The sequence below is a fragment of the Peromyscus maniculatus genome, chromosome 18 (assembly GCF_049852395.1).
Source record: "Peromyscus maniculatus bairdii isolate BWxNUB_F1_BW_parent chromosome 18, HU_Pman_BW_mat_3.1, whole genome shotgun sequence".
NCBI classification, from domain to species: Eukaryota; Metazoa; Chordata; class Mammalia; order Rodentia; family Cricetidae; genus Peromyscus; species Peromyscus maniculatus.
The window spans coordinates 13740382-13764481 of NC_134869.1; the positions used below are offsets into that span (position 1 = coordinate 13740382).

Here is a 24100-nt window from a genome sequence, read left to right on the forward strand (position 1 = left end):
AACCATGTTGAAAAGCACCAATAAATTCTCAAAGGTTAGCAGAGAAAACCAAAACATGAGTCTTTATAAGCAGATCAGAATCTGCACATTTAAATGAATTTTATAATTTGCTTTTGAATTATAAATGATACATTAAAATTTAAGAATCAATTATGGGAGACTTTTGAAACTGTCTTGAGAGCCAATTTACAAGTGATGGGAAAATGAGAATTCCTGTAACTAAAAATACTGTGTCTCTCTTGGTAATTAAATCTTGTTCTAGCTGGTAAGTGTGAAGTTGGTCTGGTCTACACAGCAAGTTTCTGGACTTCCAGGGTTACATAGAGAGACCCTGCCTCAAGAAAACAAACAAAAAATGAAACCTTGTTTTAAGTCAATAAATCCTTTAAGGACAGAAATTTTTGAGTCATAGAATGCAACAGTTTAAAGTAATTCTTAAAAGCCATTCTAATAGTTTTGTTATAAAATGTCATCACTTGAATAAGTACTATCTTCTTATGGTCAACTATCTTGAAGATATTATTAGACTTTTTAAAAATGGAGATATCACATTTATTTAAAAGTATCTGAAGTTCTATCTTTATTTTCCTTAAAAGTACTGACTTTTTCAAACGAATGGAAACACATGAACTATGAACCAATAGCTGAGGAGCCCCCAAATGGATCAGGCCCTCTGGATAAGTAAGACAGTTGATTAGCTTGATCTGTTTGGGAGGCATCCAGGCAGTGGGACCGGGACCTATCCTCAGTGTATGAGTTGGCTGTTTGGAACCTGGGGCTTATACAGGGACACTTGGCTCAGCATGGGAGGAGGGGACTGGACCTGCCTGGACTACCAGGTTGAACTGAATCCCCAGGGGAGTCTTTGCCCTAGAGGAGATGGGAATGGGGGGGGCTGGGGGGGGTAGAGGGGGGAGAACAAGGGAATCCGTGACTGATATGTAAAATTAAATTAAATTATAAAATAAAAAAAGAAAAAGAAAAAAGTGATAAAATAAAAATATTTTTAAATAGAAAAAAAATACTGACTTTTTAAAACAAATACGAATAAATCTACAAATTATGATAGCATAAGCAAATATAAAGAACACAAAGACAGGCATATGTACTCAAGAATTGAGGTTAAAATTTAAATCAAAATCATTAGAGTACCTTTAAGTAAATTTCAGTAAAATGTCAATACAAATTTATAAGTAATAAATTCTCCCATCTATGAAACCTTTGACCTTTGGCACCTTTCCTATCATTCAATCAAGATCCCATGCTCCAATCTCCTTGATGCTGGCTTGATCCAGGCACAAAATGAAAGAAAATGAACGGCACTGATGATGACTATGGTTATTATGTGCAAAAATAAAACACTACAAGAAAGAAAAATGCTTTAAATCTAAGCTTTTTTTTTTTTGGTTTTTTTCCAAGACAGGGTTTCTCTGTGTAGCTTTGCGCCTTTCCTGGAACTCACTTGGTACCCAGGCTGGCCTCGAACTCACAGAGATCCGCCTGGCTCTGCCTCCTGAGTGCTGGGATTAAAGGCATGAGCCACCACCGCCCGGCTCTAAGCTGTTTTTTTAAATGCTTTTGTGTTATGTGTCTAAAATGAACTCTTCAAGGTAACTGGTTTCTTTCTCCATTCTTGAGTTTGAGGTATTTGGATATCTTTTATAATGAAAATTTATTATATATTAATATTGAAAGATGATGAAAACAATGTCTTACTGCAATAGTAGATCCATTCTTGCCAACACCACCATGGAGGATCACATGGAAATAATTTGAACAGGAAAATATTGCTCCACCTACTACTCCAAGAACTGGAAAGATCTTCAGTTTTATTTCTAGAATAGGTATCTTTAGGGGTAGAGGAAACAAACAAATCATTAAGAAAATTGAGTTTCTCTCCCTACTAAATAGAAAGAAACATGACCTGGTGGTGTACAATAGGCTATCCTTTTTCGCAAAATCAAACCTCAGCTTCTTCAATAAGAACTGGATGGAACTTTTCTAGGATTGCTTTACTAACTGAAAAAAACGAATCAACAAATCAGTTCAGTCTGTGTAGAGGATCATACTCAAATAGTTCGTTTCACAAGCCTTATCTGACTTAAACATGAAAAAGGATAGTTCACTGCAATTCAGCAGCTCCTAAAAGGCAGCATCACAGAAAAGACAGATCCAGCGGTCTGCACTCTACATGTGATGAATACCGTGTGTGCATGCAAAAAACTGTGTAGTTAAAATATCCAGGATTAAACCTCCAGCAATATATTTACCTGTTGGTCAACTGTTGCTCAAGACAACTTCCAAAGGCAGCAAAGGATTTAAAAACAGTAACAATGAATTGCTAGGTGCTATAGCTAGTGTATTTTGAAAATAGACTTCGAGAGATGATACCAAAATCTATGGACATTATAGGTTAACAACTAAATGTAGAAAGCAGTCAAGTATCATAGTTTGTGAGACCAAGGTGTGTTTTTTCCTCATGCTATTGCCGAAATACCCTGAATGAAACAAATTTAAGCTTCAGTTACAAACTGAAGCCACCCACACCTGACTTAGTGACTAGAACTGTCAGCTGCTTCTTGGTCCACGTTCAGCATCCAGTGGATTCAGTTCAACAGTGGACTATCCTTGATTGTATGGTTCAGATGGGAAGGAGTCAGAATGTCTTGAGGAAAGTATGACTACTTGAGAGTACGCTGAAAGTCTGTGTCTGAGCTTGCAGGTGTGAAGTAACTGAAGATCTGAAATAGTTAAGTGCCACAGGGAACCTTCCCATTGTTTTTAAGTAAGACTTGATTTTTAAAAATGTGTGTGTGTGTGTGTGTGTGTGTGTGTGTGTGTGTGTATGTGTGTGTGTATGTGTGTGTGTATGTGTGTGTGTATGTATGCATGATGTATATGCATTGAGGTAGAGGATATTTAGGGACAAATTTCAAATATATTTTACTAATTGTTTTAAAAATATTTGTTTTATGTGATAAATTTTGCCCTAGGAAAGGTAGTTTCAATAGATTTTTTTTCTCTTTTGTACTAGGAAAATAGGGACATTTTCTATGCAATAAAACATTCATTACAGAAAAAAAGTCATGTAAATAGAGCATATAGGATATTAATATTATCAAATGAAAGAAAGCTTACAAAAGAGAATGAATTAACTATAACTCCAAGGATTTCTAAAGACAGGCAACGATCTATCTTCCTATGTACATAAAAAGCACTTAAATGTAAATTTAAACATTTAGATTTACCGTATAGTCCCACATTGTTGCTCCTCCAAATGTAGACAATATAAAGATGATCACTAAAGCTACCTGAATCTCAGTTACATCCACTCTACAGAGGAAGAACAAAGAGCAGGTAAGTGTCTGTAAACAAAGTTCTTGAACATGAACTGAGTTATCACACACTCTATGGCACAGATGTAAAGAAATCATATAGACCTGTTGGTTTTCAGTTTTTTACGCCCATCACTAAATTCTGTATCAGCTGACTGTGCTAGGTAGAAAAGAACATTTGTTCTCACACAGGTAAATACCAGTATAGGCAGACAAAAATTACCGTGTAACATGTATCAGATTGCAAGGAGTTACTGAAACTACAGAAACAAGAGACTTATTCTCTACTTGATGTACTTGTGTGGTTTGAATTTTTCAAAAGAAGTGTTAGTCTTAAAAATCACAAAAGACTCATAAAATACATAAATAATCATTATGACTTAAGGAAAATTATTATTATTGCTGTTGTTATTGGTAAGTATGACACATAAGTGTAGGAGCATGTGGAGGTCATAGGACAACCTTAGGCATTGGGCCTCACCTTGCATCCTGTTGGAAACCAGTCTCTCTGTTATCTGCTGCTGCACATGCCAGGCTAGAGAGCCTGCAGGTTTCTGGGGTTCTCCTCTCTTCACCTCCCGTCTAGCGATGGAAGTACTGTGACTACAGACAGCTGCTGCTGTGCCTGGCTTTATGTGGGACCTGGGATTTGAACTCACACCCTCATACTTGTGCAACAAGCCCTTTACCCACTGAGCCACGTCCCCAGTCCTAAGGCAAATTCTTCCTCCTCCTCCTCCTCTTCTTGGTGATCAGGGTTCACTTTTTTAATTACATTTTTAATCCAATTATTTAATGTGTGTGTGTGTGTCTGTGTAGGTGTAGGTGCAGGTGTGTAGTGTAGTGTATGTGCCATGGAAATCAGAAAACAACCTGAGGAAGTCGGTTCTGTCTACCACGTACGTCCCAGGAATCAAACCCAGGTCATCAGGCTTGGCAGCAATCACCTTTACCCACTAAACCATCTTGTCTGTCCCATTTGTTTTAATTTATTTTATTTTATGTGTACGGGTGTTTTGCCTTCATAATATGCACCATATGTATGCCTTGTGCCCATGAAGGCCAGAAGAGTGTCAGGTCCCTTGGAAGTAGAGTTACAAATGGTTGTGAACTGCCAAGCAGGTGCTGGAAACCAACCTGAGTCCTCTGGAAGAACAGCCAGTGCTCTTAACTGCTGAACCATCTCTCCAGCCTCACCTAAGGCAAATTCTTATACCTTTAAGTTAATTTCACTTATGAAGTAGACAGAATTCTAACAGCTTTCCTTATTAAGTTACCAATGCCATAGCTTTTTGGTTTCTACAGATGTATTTTTGCCTCATATATAGACATGTTTCAATTTCTCTCAAACAAAGGCACTAACCAAGCAACCTGAGTCCCTCTGGTATGTGCTCCAAACTGTAGAACCCTCCCTGTTCTCAGGAAGAAGTTCAGGACTGAGAGACTAGTCCACCCTGGTAATCTCTCCCTCTGTAGATGCACACTCTTTATCGCACTGTAGTCCAGCCTTTGGCCCCAATACTCTACTGAAATCACTTAAACAAATGGATTGTTTCCCAGTGTGGGGGACTGAATCCACGTCCTTACACACGCTAGGCACTGAGCTACATCCCCAAGTGACTTTCCATTACTCAACGATTCAATTTTAGCAATTATCTTACATAACCTGTTTACAATATTTAAGATGAGGCTCATTCTCTCCTTTTTGAACTGCTTTGCTGGATTTTTTGTTTTGTTTTGTTTGTTTGTTGTTTTTTTTTGTTTGTTTGTTTTTTTGTTTTTTATCTTTTTGGCTTTGCTGGATTTTGATTCTGTGTTCTGCTGTGACATTTTGACCTTGCTAGGTCTCTTCTCAGGCTCCCTTCTAGAACTCAGCTTCTCAACTATGGTTGCAAACCCACATGGGGCTGCTGAAAAAAAATCGGCAATAGTATAAAGCTTCTGGAAGTTCTGCAACAAATAATTCAAAATCAACAACTGATGACTCTTGGGTATTTCTGCTGTGCTCACCCAGGGTGCCACTGAAGCCTTGGTTCTGAACCCCAACATGCACACATGGCGCTGCACATGCCACATGGTACTAATAGACACCACCTGAATGCCTTGGTTCAGATTCAGGACTTCTGTACATTATAAATCGCAGTACTTTTTATTGCACATAGGACGTTTCCTGCTTTTATAGAAACACAAGCAGTTTAATTACAAAAAATAGGCAATAGTTTGTTCTAATCATTTCTCAACATGTAAGTATCAAATCAATGACTGTGTTGTGTTGGAATATATGACTTTAAACATTTCTGTTTGAGTTACTGACTTGAGTCTCTCAAAAGGGCATTAGATGAAGCTTGGTTTAGGATTATGAAAGGATTTTCAGTTGTCTTAGTCAATTTTCTATTGCTGTAGAGAGACACCATATCATAGTAAATCTTACAAAGAAAAACATTTAATTGGGGCTGGTTTAGAGTTTCAGAGGTTTAGTCCATTATCATCTTAGTGGGAAGCATGGCAAGTACGTAGGCAGACACAGTGCTGGAGAGGGCAGGAGTTGAGAGTTTGACATCAGGATTGGCAGGCAGCAGCAAGAGAGAAACACTGGGCTTGACTTGAGCATTTGAAACCCCAAAGCCACACCCAGTGACTCACTTCCTCCAGAGACCACACCTACTCCAACAAGGCCACACCTCCTCCTAATCCCTTCAAACAGTGCCACTCCCTGGTGACCAAACATTCACATCTGTGAGCCTATGGGGGTATTCTTATTCAAACCATAGTCCACTCCTGACCCCCACAGGCTTGGAGTCACCATAATGCAAAAATGCATTTAAGTTCAACTCCAGAAGTCCCCATAGTCTGTATAGTCTCAAAACTGTTTAAGTCCAAAGTTCAAAGTCTCTTCTGAGACTCATGACAATCTTTTAACTGTAACCCCCTATAAAATTAAAATAAAAAAGCAGATCACATACTTCCAACATACAAGGGCACAGGATATACATTACCATTTCACAAAGGAGGAAAGGAAACAAGCAGAAATACTGAACCAAAGCGACACCTAAAACCAGCTGGGCAAACTCCAAACTCTGCATCTCCATGTCTGATGTCAAAATGCTTTTCAGATCTCCAACTCCTTTCAGCTTTACTGACTGTAAAACACACTTCTCTCGAGTGGTTCCACTCCCTGTTAGCAGCTCTCCTTGGCAAGTATCCGACAACTCGGGCATCTTCAACATCGTGGGGTCTCCAACACAATCCAGGCTCCACCTTCAGAGATTTCATGCACTGACCTCTCTGAGCCTCCACACAGAAACACCTCTAGTCTCTGCAGCTTCCCTTAGCCACGGAAGAAGATTCTACAACCCTTTTCTTGTATCCTTGACTCTAAAGCCAGGACCAAGTGGCTGAAGCTGCCAAGTTCTGCTTTCTGGGGCTGGAGCATGGCCCTTAGTTCAATTTACATCTTCACCAGCTTTCTCTTTGTGATGGTTTCCTTCACTGCCTAAGCTTGGCTGTCTTGAAACTGGATCTGTAGACCAGGCTGGCATTGAGATCCACCTGTCTCTGCCTCCCCAGTGCTGGGATTAAGGCTCGTACCACCATGACTGGCCCTAAGCTTTTTTAAAAAATTTCTTTCACAAGTTGGAAACTTAGCCGGGTGAGGCCTTGCCCTGAAATCACCAATCCCTTTATTCCATTTAGCATCAGACATTTCTTCAAATTTTTTATCTCGTTAAGCAAGCACTGAACTTAGCTCGATTGTACTCCCTGGTGCCCCTTCTCTCCTCAAACTGTGCATTTTATATTTTTCCTTGCTCAGCTTGCTCCTTTTTGTTATAGATTTGCATACAAATGACCACTAATAACCAAGCAACACAGTCAATACTAAGCTGTTTTGAAATCCCTGCCAATGCCATTAATCCAAAACTCTTCAATTTAGCCTCAGATAGACTCTTTAGACATGGGCAAAAAAGCAGCTACATTCTTCACCAAAACATCACAAGAACTATCTCTAGGCCACTTATTAATATTCTTCTCTGAAACCTCTTTGGCCAGGCCATTATAATCTACATTGCTCTCGGCATGGTCTTCCCTGCTACTACTAATACAGTCCATTAAGTCCCACTTAAAACATTCAGCTGCTTTCCTAATCCAAACTCCCAAAGTCCGCCATTCTACCAACAAGCAACATGTTCAGGCCTGTCACAGCAACACCCCACTCCTAGTACCAACTTCTGTATTAGCCAACGTTCTATTACTATGAAGAGACACCATGACCAGGGCAAGTTTTACAAAGGAAAACACTTAATTGGGGCTCACTTACAGGTTCAGAGTTTTAGTCCATTATCACAATGGCAGGGCATGGCATCACACAGGCAGACATGGTGCTGGAGAGGTAGCTGTGAGTTTTACATTCAGATCAGGAGGCAACAGCAAGAGACACTGGGCCTGGCTTGAGCATTTGAAACCCAAATGTCTACCCCTAGTGATTCACTTCCTCCAACAAGGCCACACCTCCTAATCTCTTCAAACAGTGCCACTCCTTGATGACCAAGCATTCCAGTTTGAGAGCCTTAGGGGCTATTGTTACTCAGACCAGCACACCAGTCATTTGTATATGGCCTTAAATATACTTCTGGCATTTTGTATTATGTATTTATGTAAAATGACAAAAAAAAAACAAAAAACAAAACAAATAAATGATTGACTCTGAAAATGTTTAAGATGCTCTATGTCCTTCAGTATCAAATATTCAGTCAAGATTTATTCTTTAGGTAAAAATAAATGAGCACATCTAACTCTTTAGAATGCTAATCTGCTTTTGTCTTTACTATTTTACTTTATGTCTCGGTGTCTTGTCTGCATGCGTGTCTGTGCACCGCTTGCATGCCTGGTGCCTGTGGAGGGCGCTGATCCCCTGGAACTGGAGTTGCAGACAGCTGTGAGTGGTCATGGGAACCAAACCCAGGTCTGAGCCATCTCTACAATCCCACTGCTTTTCTTTGTAATAAATCATAAATTTTTATGTAGCTGTTTTATAATAAAATTCCTTATGATTTGTTACCAGTCAGTGTTTGATTACCCATTTTATAAGCCTACATATATCCATATTACACATAGTCATTTCTCAGGAGTAAAGGGGTTATGAGTAGAAAACGGCTTAAGCAGTCTGTTCTGGAGCATTCTTCATTCATATCTTAAAACGCTAGTTCCAGAATTTTATTGCAACTTTATATCTTCTGAATAATTTTCTCTCTACTTAAGGCTATCCCCTTACATGCTAAATCCGTATCTCCAATCTGCATCTTTTCCCCTGAATTCCAAATTTTTATATCTCTCTTCCTACTTCACATCTCTGCTTAGATACGAGAGGAATGATAATTTCTTAGCAAATATAATAAATGTAGGGATTCAGTTTTAAAAAATGATATGGAAGAAAATTTCTCAACTGTGTTATTTGGGGTGCAATTAAAAGAATAAAAGGACTTACTCTTAACACACAAATAAAAGAAAAATGTGAATAATAACATTCAGTATTCGCAACATCAATGGCAAGCAAACCCGAACTTCCAGACTACCTGGAGAAACGGCTACAAAGGTAAACTCACTAAGAAGGAGAAATACTAACGTTTGCTAAAGACCTCATGTGTTACACAACCTATAAATTATTTCGTGCTGTTCTTCTGTTTTGAGTTTTTTCTTTGTATCGGAACAGTTAACGATCCTAGAAAAACGACCTTAGCGTCAACACTCTTACATACAGCACTTATGACTCATTATCTGTGTGGCAATATTTCAATAACAATAATAGAATTATATGTGATCTATCCGTAACTCTTAAGGGTTTTAACTAGGGACCAGAAGCAGCTAGAAAAGTGGGTAGACATTATAGAATGAACTTTCGTCAGATGGAAGTAAAGAGCATTCTTTACTTTACATTCAGTATGAGAACTGAACTTCACCACAAGCTTTTAACTAAAATTATGTCAGCCCCAGGCATCTTCTCACGGCTGCTCCCCAGCCCTGAGAAGGCCAGCACTGCCACCATGCCCCGCTTTTTACTGTGTGGGTGCTGGAGGATGAACGCAGGTCTTCCTGTTTACACGCCAAGCACTTTACCAACTGAGACGCATCTCTGACCCTGTTATAATTCTCGAGACCAGAAAAAAAATCTGCAGGCGATAGTGGCGCACGCCTTTACTCCCCGCACTCGGGAGGCAGAGCCAGGAGGATCTCTGTGAGTTCAAGGCCAGCCTGGTCTATAGAGCGAGATCCAGGACAGGCACCAAAACTACACAGAAAAACCCTGTCTCAAAAACAAAAACAAAAACAAAAACAAAAAAGAAAGAAAAAGAAAAAAATCTGAAAGGATTATTAAACTTGACAAAATTATGAAGTTTCTGAGAAGGGAAGGAGTGAAATCAGCAAATCCTCAGCAGACAGAGAGAGCAGCATCTGTCTGCACTCTTCTCTGGTGTCTCAGGAGGAGCCTCTCAAGTCGTATGTACGGGCAATGGGCAGCTCTGGCATCTTTAGGGTATGTTCTCATGTGAGCTCCCCTGTGTCCCACAGCTGAGTCTCTAGATCATCTGTTATTGGTGACTGTGATCAAGGGGGTCCCTCTATCTGGGTAGATGATAATTTGACCAAAAAGAAAAAATCATCCTTCTCTGGGCATGGTGGCACATCCTTTAATCCCAGCACTTAGTAGAGGCAATTGGATCTCTGAGTGTGAAGCCAGCCTGGTCCACACAGTTAATTCCAGGCCAGTCAGGGTTACATATAAAACCGTATCAAAGGAATTTTTTGTTTTGTTTAAAATTCCTTAAACTCAGCAACAACAACAATCCTTCCATTCAACATCATATTATTTTATGGCCAAATAGTATTTAGATTTAGGTACTATATATTGTTTGGGTACTTATTTTACTCTATCCTAACCTTGAACTAGGAAGTCTGAGAAAGTTAGAAGAAAAAAATGTTGTCAAATAATGTAACTACAACACACGGGATACCAGACAGCTCTGCGTGTAGCACAGATGGACATTCCAATACATTAGAAGAGTCTTTTGTTTTGTTTTGTTTTTCGAGACAGGGTTTCTCTGTGTAGTTTTGGAGCCTGTCCTGGACAGTGCTCTGTAGACCAGGCTGGCCTCTAACCCAAAGAGATCCATCCGCCTGGCTCTGCCTCCCGAGTGCTGGGATTAAAGGTGTTTGCCACGACCGCCTGGCCAATTAGAAGAGTTTTAATTACTGAACAGAGCTTGTCTTCTTTAAGGTGGGCAGATGCCACTAAAGATTATAAAAATGAATTTGGTTGTATTTTAAAATGTAGAACTTAAGAAAATGCTTACCAGGGTTGGGGATTTAGCTCAGTGATAGAGCGCTTGCCTAGCAAGTGCAAGGCCCTGGGTTCGATCCTCAGCTCCAAAAAAAAAAAAAAGAAAAAAGAAAAAGAAAAAAAGAAAATGCTTACCTTCCAAATCTCAGCACCCCTGAGACGTAAGTCTGCCAGTGAGCACAGTAAAACATGAACATCCCGATAAAGGAGCAGAAAAACAACAAATCAGGATGTGTTCCCAGGCGGACAGCAACCGCAGCTCCAATGGCCATAAATACTGAAAAACAAAGTTTATAATCTCAGCACTCGGGAGGCAAAGGCAGGCGGATCTCTGTGAGTTCAAGTCCAGCCTGGTCCAGAGTGAGTTCCAGGACAGCCAGGGATACACAGAGAAACAAACCCTGTCTTGAGACACCAAAATAAATAAAGAAAACCAAGTATGGTGCTTTGAAAGAAAATGGTCCCCAAAGGAGTGGCACTATTAGAGGATGTGGCTTTGCTGGAGTGGGTGTGGTCTTATTGCAGGAAGTGTGTGGAGGTCTCATAGATGCTCAAGCATGCCCAGTGTGCCAGACCACTTCCTGTTGCCTGTGGGATCAAAATCTAGTTCCCTCTCCACTCTTCATTCCTTCTCCAGTACCATGTCTGCCTGCATGACACTGGACTAAACTTCTGAAATCGTAAGCTAGCCTTTAAATGTTTTTCCTTTATAAGAGTTGCCGTGGTCATAGTGTCTCTTCACAAAAATGAAAACCCTAACTAAGACACCAAATATTGAGGTATCCTGTTTAGAAATACAGGTTTTTTGTTTGTTTGTTTGTTTTTTGGTTTTTTGGAGACAGGGTTTCTCTGTGTAGCTTTTCACCTTTCCTGGATCTCGCACTGTAGACCAGGCTGGCCTCCAAACTCACAAAGATCCGCCTGCCTCTGCCTCCCAAGTGCTGGGATTAAAGGTGTGCGCCACCACCGCCCGGCAGAAATACAGTTTTAAGGGACATAATCCTGGCATTAAAATACAATGAATCCTTTTTTTATGATGCAAAATTGAGTTCTGTTTGTTTTTGTGATTTACATACGGAGGATAGAGAAATGCTTAGGAAAAGGACAGTAGTTCAGGACTGGCATGAACAGCTTAGTGAGACCCTGTGTCAAAACAAGAAGTAAAGTGGACCTGGGGATGTGCTCAGTGGTAGACCACCTGTCTAGCAAGCAGAGGACCCCAGTTTCAACCCTCAGCATCAAAACAAACAACAGGAAAACACATCAAAGGGTAGGTGCTTTAGTGAGGAAGTTGCACTTCTGGGATCTTGGATAGTTCACTTTATAGGCAAACTTTTATGCGGTGGGTGGGATTATTCCTCAATTAAGGAGGACAAAAAGGAGGAAATTCCAGGAATGAGTTGTGATTTTCTAGGGTTACTTGCCTTTCCTGTCATTAGTTGTCATTTTCAGAATGTATCATAGCATCAGATTCATGACAGAAACAGGAAATTTTGGAGATGGAATTACACTGAAGCAAAGGGCATCTAGGGGCCACCTAGGGGTCATCTCGGGGTCATCTTGGTCCTCAGTTTGGGGAGTAAGTAGCTCTGGGGTTGTACCAGCCACTATGAAGACACCATGCAATTGCCTCCTCGCTCTCTGCCTGTACAGCCCACTTCTTCTCCCCCCAAGGGACTTTGTCTTTTTAACCTTAAGAGGTTGGAGAGGGAAAAGATCCATTCTCGGTAACTACCTCCCGCTGACACTGGGCTGTCACCCCTGCATACTAAGAGAAGGGAGGGTTTTAGCCATCTGACCCAGGGGAGTTGGAGGCTCTGTGCGTGAGGGTGAGCTGGAAACCTCACAAGGTCATTTTAGCACAAAATGAACTTATGAACATCCTTTTAAAACACACTGGGCAAAACTCTTCCCAAATATATACCTCAGAAAAACACTGACAACTCAAATAACTCAGATCACTGAGGTTTTTATGTTGTCATTGAAAAGCAAATTGTTACTTTGTTTTTTTTTAAACACCCTATAAAGAAAAAGAAAAGAAAATCACAGAAAAAAAAAGTGAAACTCCACTAATTACCTGTGGAAAGAGAGTCACAGCCATGATCAAACAGTTCTCCTAAAGGAGAACAAGAGTTTGTCCTTCTGGCTTGCTTCCCATCAATGGCATCCAGTGACTGGTAGATAAAGAGTCCCAGGGCACATAAAAAGTAAGTCCAGTATGGTGCCTACAGAGAAAGACGAAAAGAGTAAGTGACGAGCGAGCTTCTGTATGAAAACATGAAGTTAATTAAGTAGCTGTGCAGCTTAGGATTCCAACCTACATTCCTTGGTCCATGGCTCTTCTAATACTCCCGGACGCATAAGCTGCAAGTGTGTGACATTTTTCAGAAAATCTCTCCTATAAGAAAGACCTTCAAGGCAAACTGCAGACGGTCTGTGTCCATTCGTGACTGAGATCAGAGACTAGATTCACTCTACTACCCATGGCAAGCAACCTGAGATCTGCTGTGGAACATTACTTTAACTAGGCAAAGACGTGTTACATTTGTTTATGCTGCATTTGTTTAGTAGATAAAGATGTGTTGCTGTTCTTGCCTGCCTAAGGCACCCGACTGGTCTAATAAAAAGCTGAACGGCCAATAGCTAGGCAGAGGAGGGACAGGTAGGCTGGTGGGCACAGAGAATAAGCAGGAGGAGGGAGAGAGAGAGAAGGGGGGTGGATATGCTGAGGACCAGCAGGCCAGGCATGGAGTAGGACATACGGAATGAAAGAATGGTAGAAAGCACTGAGGTAAAATGTAGATGAAGAGATGAAGAGAAACAGGTTAATTTATATAAATGGCTGCTGGTGGCTGGGACCAAGTAGGACTGAGAAGCTTCTGTCTACAATTGGCTCCCAGACGTTTGGCAAGAATTTCCACATAAAACCTGAGAGCTTAAAAAAAAAAAAGGTCCTAGAATGGAGCCAAGAGCAGCTTCCTAGTTCATACCACTCATCACAGGCCATGGTACAGAGATGCATCCTCTGGCTGCTGCACACTTCAGCAGCAACATGGGAACTCCCATGGTCTCTCATGGGCCACGATACAAAGAGGCTTCTCCCAGCTGATGCCTGCGGGCTTGGGAGCACAGCTATGGGCTTAAAACCACAGGCAAGCTACTTGATACTGCTTCCCAGGATTGGGGAAGTAAGCGTGACTTGTTGGTACCTGCGCCATGTTGAAGAGCCGAGAGCCAGCAGCCAGGGCTGCCGCTTTGGTCCTAGCCACACGGCTTAGTTTAAAAACTCTCCTGGTCAGAAAAGGATTAAAGATATACAATAAAACAGATTCAAATGGAAAAAAAAACTCTTAATGGGCTATAAGATGTTTAAAAATATACGTAGGTTTGGAAGAGAAAAAAAAGGATAAGGTCCTAAAAAAAGGAATAGAGTGAAAAAAAGCCACATAAAGATGGAAAATACACAGAGTCTGCATACTGTATATTATTATGTTGTCTTTCAGATTTTTTTTTTTTTTTTTTTTTTTTTTTTTTTTTTTTTGGTTTTTTTCGAGACAGGGTTTCTCTGTGTAGCTTTGCGCCTTTCCTGGAACTCACTTGGTAGCCCAGGCTGGCCTCGAACTCACAGAGATCCGCCTGGCTCTGCCTCCCAAGTGCTGGGATTAAAGGCGTGCGCCACACCGCCCGGCCGTCTTTCAGATTTTTAACTGCTATGAGACATTTGATTATAAAGGCTGCCAGATTAAACCAATCTATATATTTTAGAAATATCTTGATTACAAGGTTTAAGTCAGAAGATATGTTGCTTTGGAAAAGAGGTTCTGCTTTTGTTTCCACAGAAGATGAGAAGCTGTGGATTCCTTCTAGGTTAATATGGTTCCATCAAGGAAGACCCCTGAGAGGTCTCCAATGGGAGCCCAGGTGACCCAACATCCAGAATAGCTTCAAGGCAACTGGCTGAGATGATGCAGCCTCACAGACTACTACAGCCAAGATTTAACCACAATTCTAAAATTTCTCAGGATCCCCATAAGATTGCCAGTGCCCCCAATCAGCAGGAGGTAGTATGAAAAGCGATGCCCAAACTCCCAAAATATTGTTTATGAAATCTTGGTTTTTATTTTAAGGGAGTTAATTATAAATGGTTAATGGTCATAGTCAATCTCATTCTAAAGAAAAAAGGGGGATATGATATAGAAATGATGGAAAAAAGGGTAGATTATTGAATCTACTTTAACCCAAAAACAACTGTTAATCTCAAAATACTTTACATTGGTATGGATTTTGAGTTATGGATACAAATTTAAGGTCAATTTTGTTACACTATATGTATATTACTACTCTTGTTTAAGGTATTATGTATATGCAGCTCATTTTAAAATGTAATTTATAATTAAAAAATACAGATTAATAGTCATCTATAATAGTCAAACTTATAGTCATATTCATTAGGTTTTCCAGGTATACAGAGATATATTTCAGATAGATAGGAAATCTTCAAACACTTCAGAGACCTACAGAATATGACATTTAAAACGCTTTAAGAACTTAAACTTTTCTAGACAGTGAGACATGTCTGCTCCTAGCAGCACAAATTACTTCAAAGAGGAAGATGGGCATCAAAGAAACTCATTATGGAGTTTGCTTACAATGTGGAAAAGGCTAGCCATTGGGGCAAGAAACTGCTCTTGCCTGGACTGCTTGACAATATATTGTATGAACTGCACATGCAGGACCCCTAGGAAGGTGACCACTGAACCTTGCCAAAACAAGGTGAGATGGTCCTTCAGGTTCCTGCTTCACAGAAAAAAAAGACTGCCAGACATTCTGCAGGACCCAGAGAAAAATGGCTGATGAACTTTGCCAATAGGTGAAACAGTCCTTCAAATTTCTTGCTTCTCTGCAAAGTCTGCCAGAGATTCTAGGCCTGTAGGCTGAAGATGGATGCTCCAACATTACAGAGGATCTTTGGGTGACTGTCCGGGCAGCCAGATATCTCTGTCATTTCTAGAATTTTGGATGTTGCTTACAATGCACTTCCTGTTTACTCAGGTAATATTATATCCTTCTGGGGTCTTTGATGGAGCTGAAGGCTAGATAGTTATAATTATAGTTTTCCTTGGTTATGAGAAAAGGTAAATTAGAAATAAAACTTTAGACTCACAAAAATAGGATAGATGATATTTTAATTTTGCTGAACACAAATAGACTAGTTATTGTAACTGTAATTCTTGCTTAATAACTCTCTTGTTATATGTAATTTTACTATGTTAAAGTTAAAACCTTCCTTTTTGATTAGACAGAAAAGGGAAAGTGCCGTGGGATGGTCTTTCTGTATCCTGTAAATATGTATTGCTACCATTGGTTAATAAAGACGCTGTTTTGGCCTAGGGTAAGACAGGATGCAGCCAGGTGGGAAACCAAAAAAGAGATACAGGGCGAAGAAAGGCAGCGTGGGAGGAGATGCTGTGAGCCAGCCTCTGGGGGAGCAAGATGCAAGAGAACACAGGTAAAGCCATAAGACGTGGTGATACATAGATTAATAGAAATGGGTTAATTTAAGATGGAAGCGCTAGCTAGCAAGAAGCCTGAGCCACAGACCAAACAGTTTGTAATTAATATGAAGCCTCTGACTGGCTTATTTGGGTACCAGCGGGCAGGAAAGATTTATCCAGCTACAAATTTAAGTTATAAGAGCTAGTGGGACAAGCATAAGCTAAGGGCGAGCATTCGTAACTAATACTAAGTCTCTGTGTCATGATTTGGGAGCTGGTTGGTGGCCCAAAGAAAGCCTACTACAGAGATCCTTGAGAGAGGAAACAAAGAGGCAAATCCCTTGGCTGTTCCAGCTGACTGTCGTTTCCAGGCCACAGCGCAGGAACGGGGACCTGAACGGAACCCAGGAGTTGAGAAAGGTCAGGGCAGCAAGTGTGTGCACAGCAGAGTGACAGAGAAGGCAGCTGTGCAGAGGGACAGGGGTGTGAGAGGCCACCTTTGAGTCACTGGCTAAGAACTGACCTGTGCCTGAGTGGGACGAGATTACTAACCAAGGCCAGGGAAAGAAGTCCCAGGAAGTGAAGGTCAAACAATTCTCAGATCGCCCAGGGAGCTGGGGAGAAGCCACATTCCCATCGGTACGGCAGGAAGACCTTGTGACATGTGGGACACAGAACAGTTCTTAGAAGTGTACTACTCTGGAGCCATCAAAATTGGTCCTGGACCAGTGATTTACCAGACATCCCTAACAAAACCTAACACACAGACTCTAAAGGATCCAATTAATTCTCCATAACTTGAGTACATCTGAAGGGAAAAAAATCTAGCACCCCAAAATACAAAGCCATAAGGTTTGGCATCAAACCAATCCAATCAAAAATTATAAAGAAGCAGAAGAATAAGACAAAGAGGAATAAAATCAATTAGCAATTATATTAAAGGATATCAGAATAGGAACAGCAGACCAGAACATTAGGTAGTTATTACAAATATGCTTCATATTTCTAAAAAAGTAGTGAAAATTTACAAAAGGAAAAATGGAAGAAGACTCAGAAACTTCTGGATAGGAACAGTGTAAGTACTCTGTAAAACACATCAGGTGTGCTGATTTTACATTAGATTCTCAGGGTCAGAGACCTGGCAGGCGACTAAATGAAACTGTGCAGAATAGTGCACAGGAAAAGAGACTAAAAAAGTAACCATGAACTCGGGCACAGACTCGCCTCTGGGGCAAAAGAAAAGCACACTATGTGCGTGTGTGTGTTTCAGAAAGAAGAGACAGGAGAGTCATAAAAGTGACAGAAAACAATGACTGAATATTTCCCAGTTTTATGTAATCTATAAACCCACATATCTAAGAACCCCAAAAGAATAAAACAGTTTTAAAACCAACCAAGATGTTAGGTGGGGTGCACGCCTGTAATCTAGGACTCAAGATGCTAAGACAGGAGGGTCATGAGTTCAAGATTTATAGCAAGCTCTAGGCTAGCCTAGGTTATATAGCCAGCCTCTATTTCACTCCCCCTACACACACACACACACACACACACACACACACGACTAAAAATAAAAAGAATTAAGATGTGAATTCACTATTTTATTTGAAGAAACGATAAACTGAATGACTTATGTATTCTTTCCCTTGAATAAATTCAATCTTCACTAACTAGAGGAATTCAGAGCTCGGTTGTTTTAACTTACTGCTACCAACTGTGAAATCACAAGGAAACTGTGAAGAGAGTGTATCGGCAGAAAGAACATCACAAATACCCTCATTATGTAGTTTCCTAAATGTTTGTGTTTGAAATGCCATCCATCCTATGAACGTGTGCCATACCGTGGTTGAAATGAGCACTAACTAGTAGCTTCATGTGCATTCTAGGTTCTGGAAAAGCATTAAGACCAGACTGTTGAACTACAAACACTGAGCTCTGCTGTGTCTGAGGCACGCACTTTAAATCCTGTTCATGGTACAAAGAGGAACCCATTAAAATGAGAAAAGGCAAGGATGTCGTCCAGGCTTGCTCTCACTTCCTGAAGAAATGGACTCCTCTGTGGAACGTCCTCCAGGAAGAAAATTAACTGCTCAAATGATTTGACTCTTAATAAGGGCATACCACCTCTCATCAATACACAGAGAAGGCCGAGAGAGGGGAGGGGAGGGGAAGGGAGGGGAAGGGAGGGGAGGGGAGGGGAGGGGAGGGAGAGAAGGAGGTGGTTCACCGATTTAGTTGCTGGGTGGTCAGCCGGCAGTGGGAGATGTTGAGGGCTGTAAGGCCCCCCACAGCAGAAGACACAGAGCCTCGGGGTTAAGGCATGGTTTGTTCTTCAGAAGCCTCTGCTGCTGGAAAAATGAGAAGACAGAAAGAGGAACTGCGGGAAACAAAAGGCATTTCCTAAGAATGGGGCCCGCAAAGCCTTGGCTGCAGAGTAACTGGATGATTGCTGCCACAGGATGGGCATGGTGCCAACCAGGCTGAGAGATGACAGCAGTATGTCCTCAATCAGGAGGTTCCAGAAGCTTCCATGCTGTAAGATATGTCACAGCCTAAGGTACAGAGAAAAAAAGGCCCCAGGAGCCCAGACACACCCCCCTTATCGTAAACCTAAATCTACATTACAAAACACAACACTTAACCAAGTCATGTGGAGGGAAGTTAAACCCCAGAGATATGAGGGCCAGCTTGTGTCAACTGCCTTTGTTAAAATTAACCCTGAGCCGGGAGAAGACCTGGAGAAAGATGCGGTACTAATCTGGGTATCTTAAGTGAGTGAGGAACAGGGAGGAGAGGCAGGACTTGGATGCTCACCAGTGCATCTGCATCTGCTCACGGGACACACCGCACTGGGCTTTCTGGACAATGCCAACTTTGCCATCCTCCAACTGACAGTGCTAGACTAGGCCGACTCCAAGACGTTTCCACTCCAGATTGATGTAACGGGATCCTGCGCTGAGTTCCTGAAATCTGCTGTACACGACGCAAGAGCTAAATACCTAAATGGTGGAAACAGAGCGATGCTTTGACTCATCCCACCCAGGAACAGTCTGCAGTAATTGTTTCCAAGGAGAGAATGTACCCCAGGCTTTTCTTTCGGATTCTGTTGGCACCAAGATCCTTGCTGTGCCGCTTACGGGTGAAGAGAGTCAGAAAAATTACTTCTTGCTCATTCAGTCTCCAAACATGGGAGAGAGGGAGAGGGAGAGAGGGAGGGAGGGGAGGGAGGGAGGGAGGGAGAGAAAGAGAGAGAGAGAGAGAGAAGGGAGGGAGGGAGGGAGGGAGGGAGGGAGGGAGGGAGGGAGGGAGGGAGGGAGGGAGGGAAATAATCACTGCCTCGTGAGAATTAAGTGAATTTCTGTATGTGAAGTGCTTATGGAAGAACCCGGACTATGGGAAGAGCTCCTTTGGTGTCACTGTTACCCATTAAGGCTTAGAATGGCTCTGTGCGTTTGAGTCTGCGGGTTAAAGCAGACGTAGTGAAAAGCAGTTGACTCACTCAATTCAGGATCTCCTTTTCAACTGAACAGTCATTTTCACAGGTCGGAGGCTTTATGGATGCGGTTTGCCCTCGGGGGACCTTCTCTGCTGTCCGAGGGAAGAGTGTGAAGTTCTCTTTAATGGCAGTCAGTAGTCCCCGGACACCTGCAGCTGCTCCCTGCACCCACCTTGTCTGCCCTTAAAGCCCCATTCCCGGCGTGGGCAAGCCACACACTTTCTAGTGTCTTTCTGCTCTCTCATCAGAGAGCTATCAGGCCAGGACAGTAACCATGTCACTGCCTGGATGTCACGATGTCTTGGAATTTGCCACACCACACAACCCAGTCCATTACTTTTCAAGTTAGCTTCACTCTAAGTTTTAGGTCGTGGGTAGGATGCAGTGATGCTTTGCCCTTCTGAAACCTCCTGAGCCACGCCTCCGCAGTTTCTCAGGATGGCCTCTTACACTGTTGACATCATTCTGGGCCTTCTCTAGGCCACAACTTTGAACTCTTCCACATTCCTCCCATAAACCAGCTCCAAAGGCCTGTGAGTCACACGGCCAAGCTCATCCTTGATACTGTCTGTGTTTGTTAATTTTCTTGTTGCAGCAGAACGTATGACAGAGATTCAGGGAAGAAGGCTTTGCTTTGGCTCATGGTTTAGGTGGTAATATAATCGTCGTGGTGGAAGGCACAGCAGTCGGGTCTACGAACACCAGCCACACCGTGTCCCACAGTCACGCATGCTGGTGCTCAGTCTGCTTTCCCCTCTTCCCTTTTCTAGTCAGTCACCCACGAACCAGTGTTACCCACATTCAAAGAGTCTCCACTCCTCAGCTAACCTTGATGGAAACACTGTCGACAAACACTGGTGTATTTCTTTTTTTGTTCGTTTTGTTTTGTTTTGTTTTGTTTTTTCGAGACAGGGTTTCTCTGTGTAGCTTTGCGCCTTTCCTGGAACTCACTTGGTAGCCCAGGCTGGCCTCGAACTCACAGAGATCCGCCTGGCTCTGTCTCCCGAGTGCTGGGATTAAAGGCGTGAGCCACCACGGCCCAGCAACTGGTGTATTTCTAAAGATAATCCTAAATCCTGTTGACAAGTAAGATTAACAATCATGCTAGCAATACCCAAAAAGTCTTCTGAAATGAAAGTTTAGGAAATACTAGAACTATACGTTCTCTATTTTCTCAATTTTTATACTTAAGAAAAAAAATCTCTTTGCTTTAAATGGCCATGGTGAATTGACACATTAAATGATAAAGGGGGTTCACAAAACCACTGTGTGTCGGCTGCTAAGACTTTAATAGTATCCACACTTCAGCTGACCTCTCTGTAAAAACGGAAACTGCATTTCTAAATGTTAAGAAAGGAAACTAGAAGAGAGGTTGTGTGTGTGTGAGAGACATAATGCTAGCACGCTGCTCACACCCTCTCAGGGGAGTCTAGGATGTTTGAGAGAAGCTGTATGTCTCCAGCAAACTGCTGGCCTGGCTCAGGAAAACAGCGATTAGAAATAACTAAAGGCCCCATTCACTTACACTATGTCCCTGTGATATGGTAAAACCGTTTGCCAGCTGGGCAGTGGTGGCACTAGCCTTAGTACCACAACTCGGGAGGCAGAGGCAGGCGGATGGATCTCTATGCATTTGAGGTCAGCTTGGTCTACAGAGCAGTCTGGGCTACACAGAGAAACCCTGTCTCAGAAAAAAAAAAATCAAAAATAACAACAAACTCCGCCCCCCACACACACACCAGAAAAAAGCAGTTTGCTGTGTGTTGGAGATATAGCTCCATTGGTAAAGTGATGGCCAAGTTAGCATATGGCTCAATCCTCTGTAGCCACATAAACAGACAGGTGTGGTGGCACGTGTTTATAATCCCAGTTTATAATATAAGGGGAAGCAGAGATAGGCAAATCCCTGGGGCTTGCCGGCCAGCCAGCTTAGGCTAATAGGTGGCCCCAAGACCCAGTGGGGGGTCCCGAGGAATTACACTGAAGGTTGACTTCTGGTCTCCAGACACACATGCACACAGGCAAGTGAACACACACACACACACACACACACACACACACACACACACACACACACACACACACTTATTGGGAGCCTGTGACAAGCAGGGCATTTCCTTGTTCTCAGAAGCAGGTTTCCTCTGTGGCAGGTGAATGGTCAGGTAAAAGGGAACATCCTTGGTGGAGCCAACAGGACGGCTACAGGACCTCACTGGTTCACCCTGGACCTCACTGGTTCACCCTGGACCCCTGGCTTCAGCTCAGCCAACACACCAGCAGTTTCTGTGACATTTGGCAGCTATAAGCAGGGCAAAGGGACGCACTGTCACTCATGAACACACGCAGCCCAGCCATCCAGGACCAAAGGGTTTTCTTGTGGGCTGAGAAGTCCTCTGAAAGGTGGCCTTTCTTTTTCTCTTTGTTTTGGACAGTTCTAGATTCTTTTTCCTTTGGCACTTAGTGGAGTTCTCATTTAAATGCTAAGGGGAACTGAAGAGAGGAGAATGTGAAGCCAACTCCCATCCCAAACCTGTCATCAGTATCAAATGTCCTAGGTGTCCCAATAATCTGTTCTGTTCCTGAACTTCAAAGGAAAGAGGTCAGAGACTGTGCCCCAGTCTAGGGAAACAAGAGAGGAGTTCACAAGTCTTCGTATATGTCACAATTTCATGTTTCATCAATACTTGACATGGACTTTCACAGGAGGAGCAGTTTTTTCCTGAGAAATGAACTACAGCACAGTCACCGAAGCCACGGGAACAACTCACAGGGGAAGCCGTGTTCTGAAAGCTTCTTCAGGGCACATCTGGAAGGAGGGTGAGGCAAGGAGGCACCGCACTGTTATGCAAACATCTGCTCCCAGGTGCCAGAAAGTTCCTCGTAAGTTCTGAGGCCATGGTGTGGCCATCCCAGTCTCTTCCCTGCTTCGCGAACTTTTACCTTCTGGCAAATGGGAGGCAATATTTTCTTTTAATAAGAGAGGCCGCGCCAAGACTGCTGACTTAATAAATGACGCTTGACGAAGTACTTAGCTTGTTTTAAAAAAAAAAAAAAGTTGATTAAAAGGAAATACAGAACTCAAAGAATTGAACTTACTTGGAGAAATCCGAGTGGGAATCTGTGCAAAGGTTACTGCTCTCCCTTTCTGTCATTCCCACAACAAATAACGCTCTAGAGAGCAAAGGCAGTTATAATGCCCGTTATTTACAACCAGGTTTAAAGCCGTTATGGCTCCCTCAGGCATAGTCATGTTTTAACATCGTAAGTAAGAGAAGTACCAGTGGATACCCTTCAATCAGGCCTCAAGCTCAGTCCCAGTCTGCTGTAGGTGTGCCCTCGACAGAGACACGAACACAAGTGTAAATGCCCAGGTGAAGAAGGCAGGGGAAAAGATGGAAGCAAGTAAGTAACAGAGAATCACACCACAACGTATATTAGGCAAAAGGAGAAAAAAAAGGACATGGAAATATTTTGTAGTAGAGAATGCAACTGTAGGGCTGGAGAGATGGCTTAGTGGTTAAGAGCACCAGCTGCTCTTCCAGAGGACCCAGGTTCAATTCCCAGCACCCACATGGCAGCTCAAACTGTAACCCCAGTTCTGGGGTCTGACACCTTCTCACCCATGCTCATATAAAATAATCAGAGTTAAGTAAATAAGGGAAGGCCACTGCAGCTGGGGCTCCCCACCCTCTCTGCCCTTCTGCACCTCTGGTTAAAAAGAAGCCCCATCCACTTGTTAACCGGTAACTCTTTAGAGTTCCAGAACCCAGATGGCGTTTATAGCACTCTTCCCAAGGGTAGGTCCGAGTCCACCACACTGCTCTGGAGAACAAGACTCTGCCTAAAGCCCAGCCTCACTGCCTCCTTCTCACCCACAGAAATGCCCCAACAGGGAAAACAGAGCTTCAAAGAACCAGCCCTTCCAGGTCCTTCAGGGCCGGCTGTGCATAAACCTGATTCCTTTCTACCAGTGCTCATTCTCCTGAATACTGGTATCTCAGTGGCCAGAAGCAAGGATGTTTGATTCTGGTAACCCTAGAAGGCTGAAGCTAGCTTTGAACCACCAAGTTATCACACACACACACACACACACACACACATACACACATACACACACATACACACACACACACATACACACACACACACATACACACATACACACACATACACACACACACACTTAGGAAGTTCATTAAGTAGGCTGCAGGCCTTGTTTATGTTCTAAGAAACTATGATGTTACTTTAGGAAGAGACAGCCAAGGACTGGAGCCCAAGGACTATATACTCAAGAGTGGTAAATGCTTCGTCAAGGGGAGGGGAAGGGTTCTACACATTCACCCTAACATCTGCTTCCTCTCAGACCAAACAACAGAAACAGCTAAAACGGAGTGGGAGTTCAAGAACATCATCTCTCAAGATGACAGACCCTGTTTCACTGTGC

General features: G+C 42.4%; 1 protein-coding gene across 4 annotated transcripts in view; it reads right to left on the minus strand.

The window, feature by feature from the left end:
• Chpt1 (choline phosphotransferase 1) overlaps positions 1 to 24100 on the minus strand; it is a 34292-nt gene that overhangs the window by 5854 nt on the left and 4338 nt on the right. For all 4 annotated transcript variants that reach the window (XR_013045815.1, XR_013045814.1, XM_076554592.1 and 1 more), the window contains exons 2-5: positions 12746 to 12893; positions 10804 to 10945; positions 3249 to 3333; positions 1717 to 1848 (exon numbers count right to left, since the gene is read on the minus strand). Coding sequence is in view for 2 of the 4 variants with exons in the window: in XM_076554592.1 (XP_076410707.1) it covers positions 1717 to 1848; positions 3249 to 3333; positions 10804 to 10945; positions 12746 to 12893 (507 nt within the window). In the remaining 2 variants the exon portion in view is untranslated. The remainder of the gene's footprint in view (positions 1 to 1716; positions 1849 to 3248; positions 3334 to 10803; positions 10946 to 12745; positions 12894 to 24100) is intronic.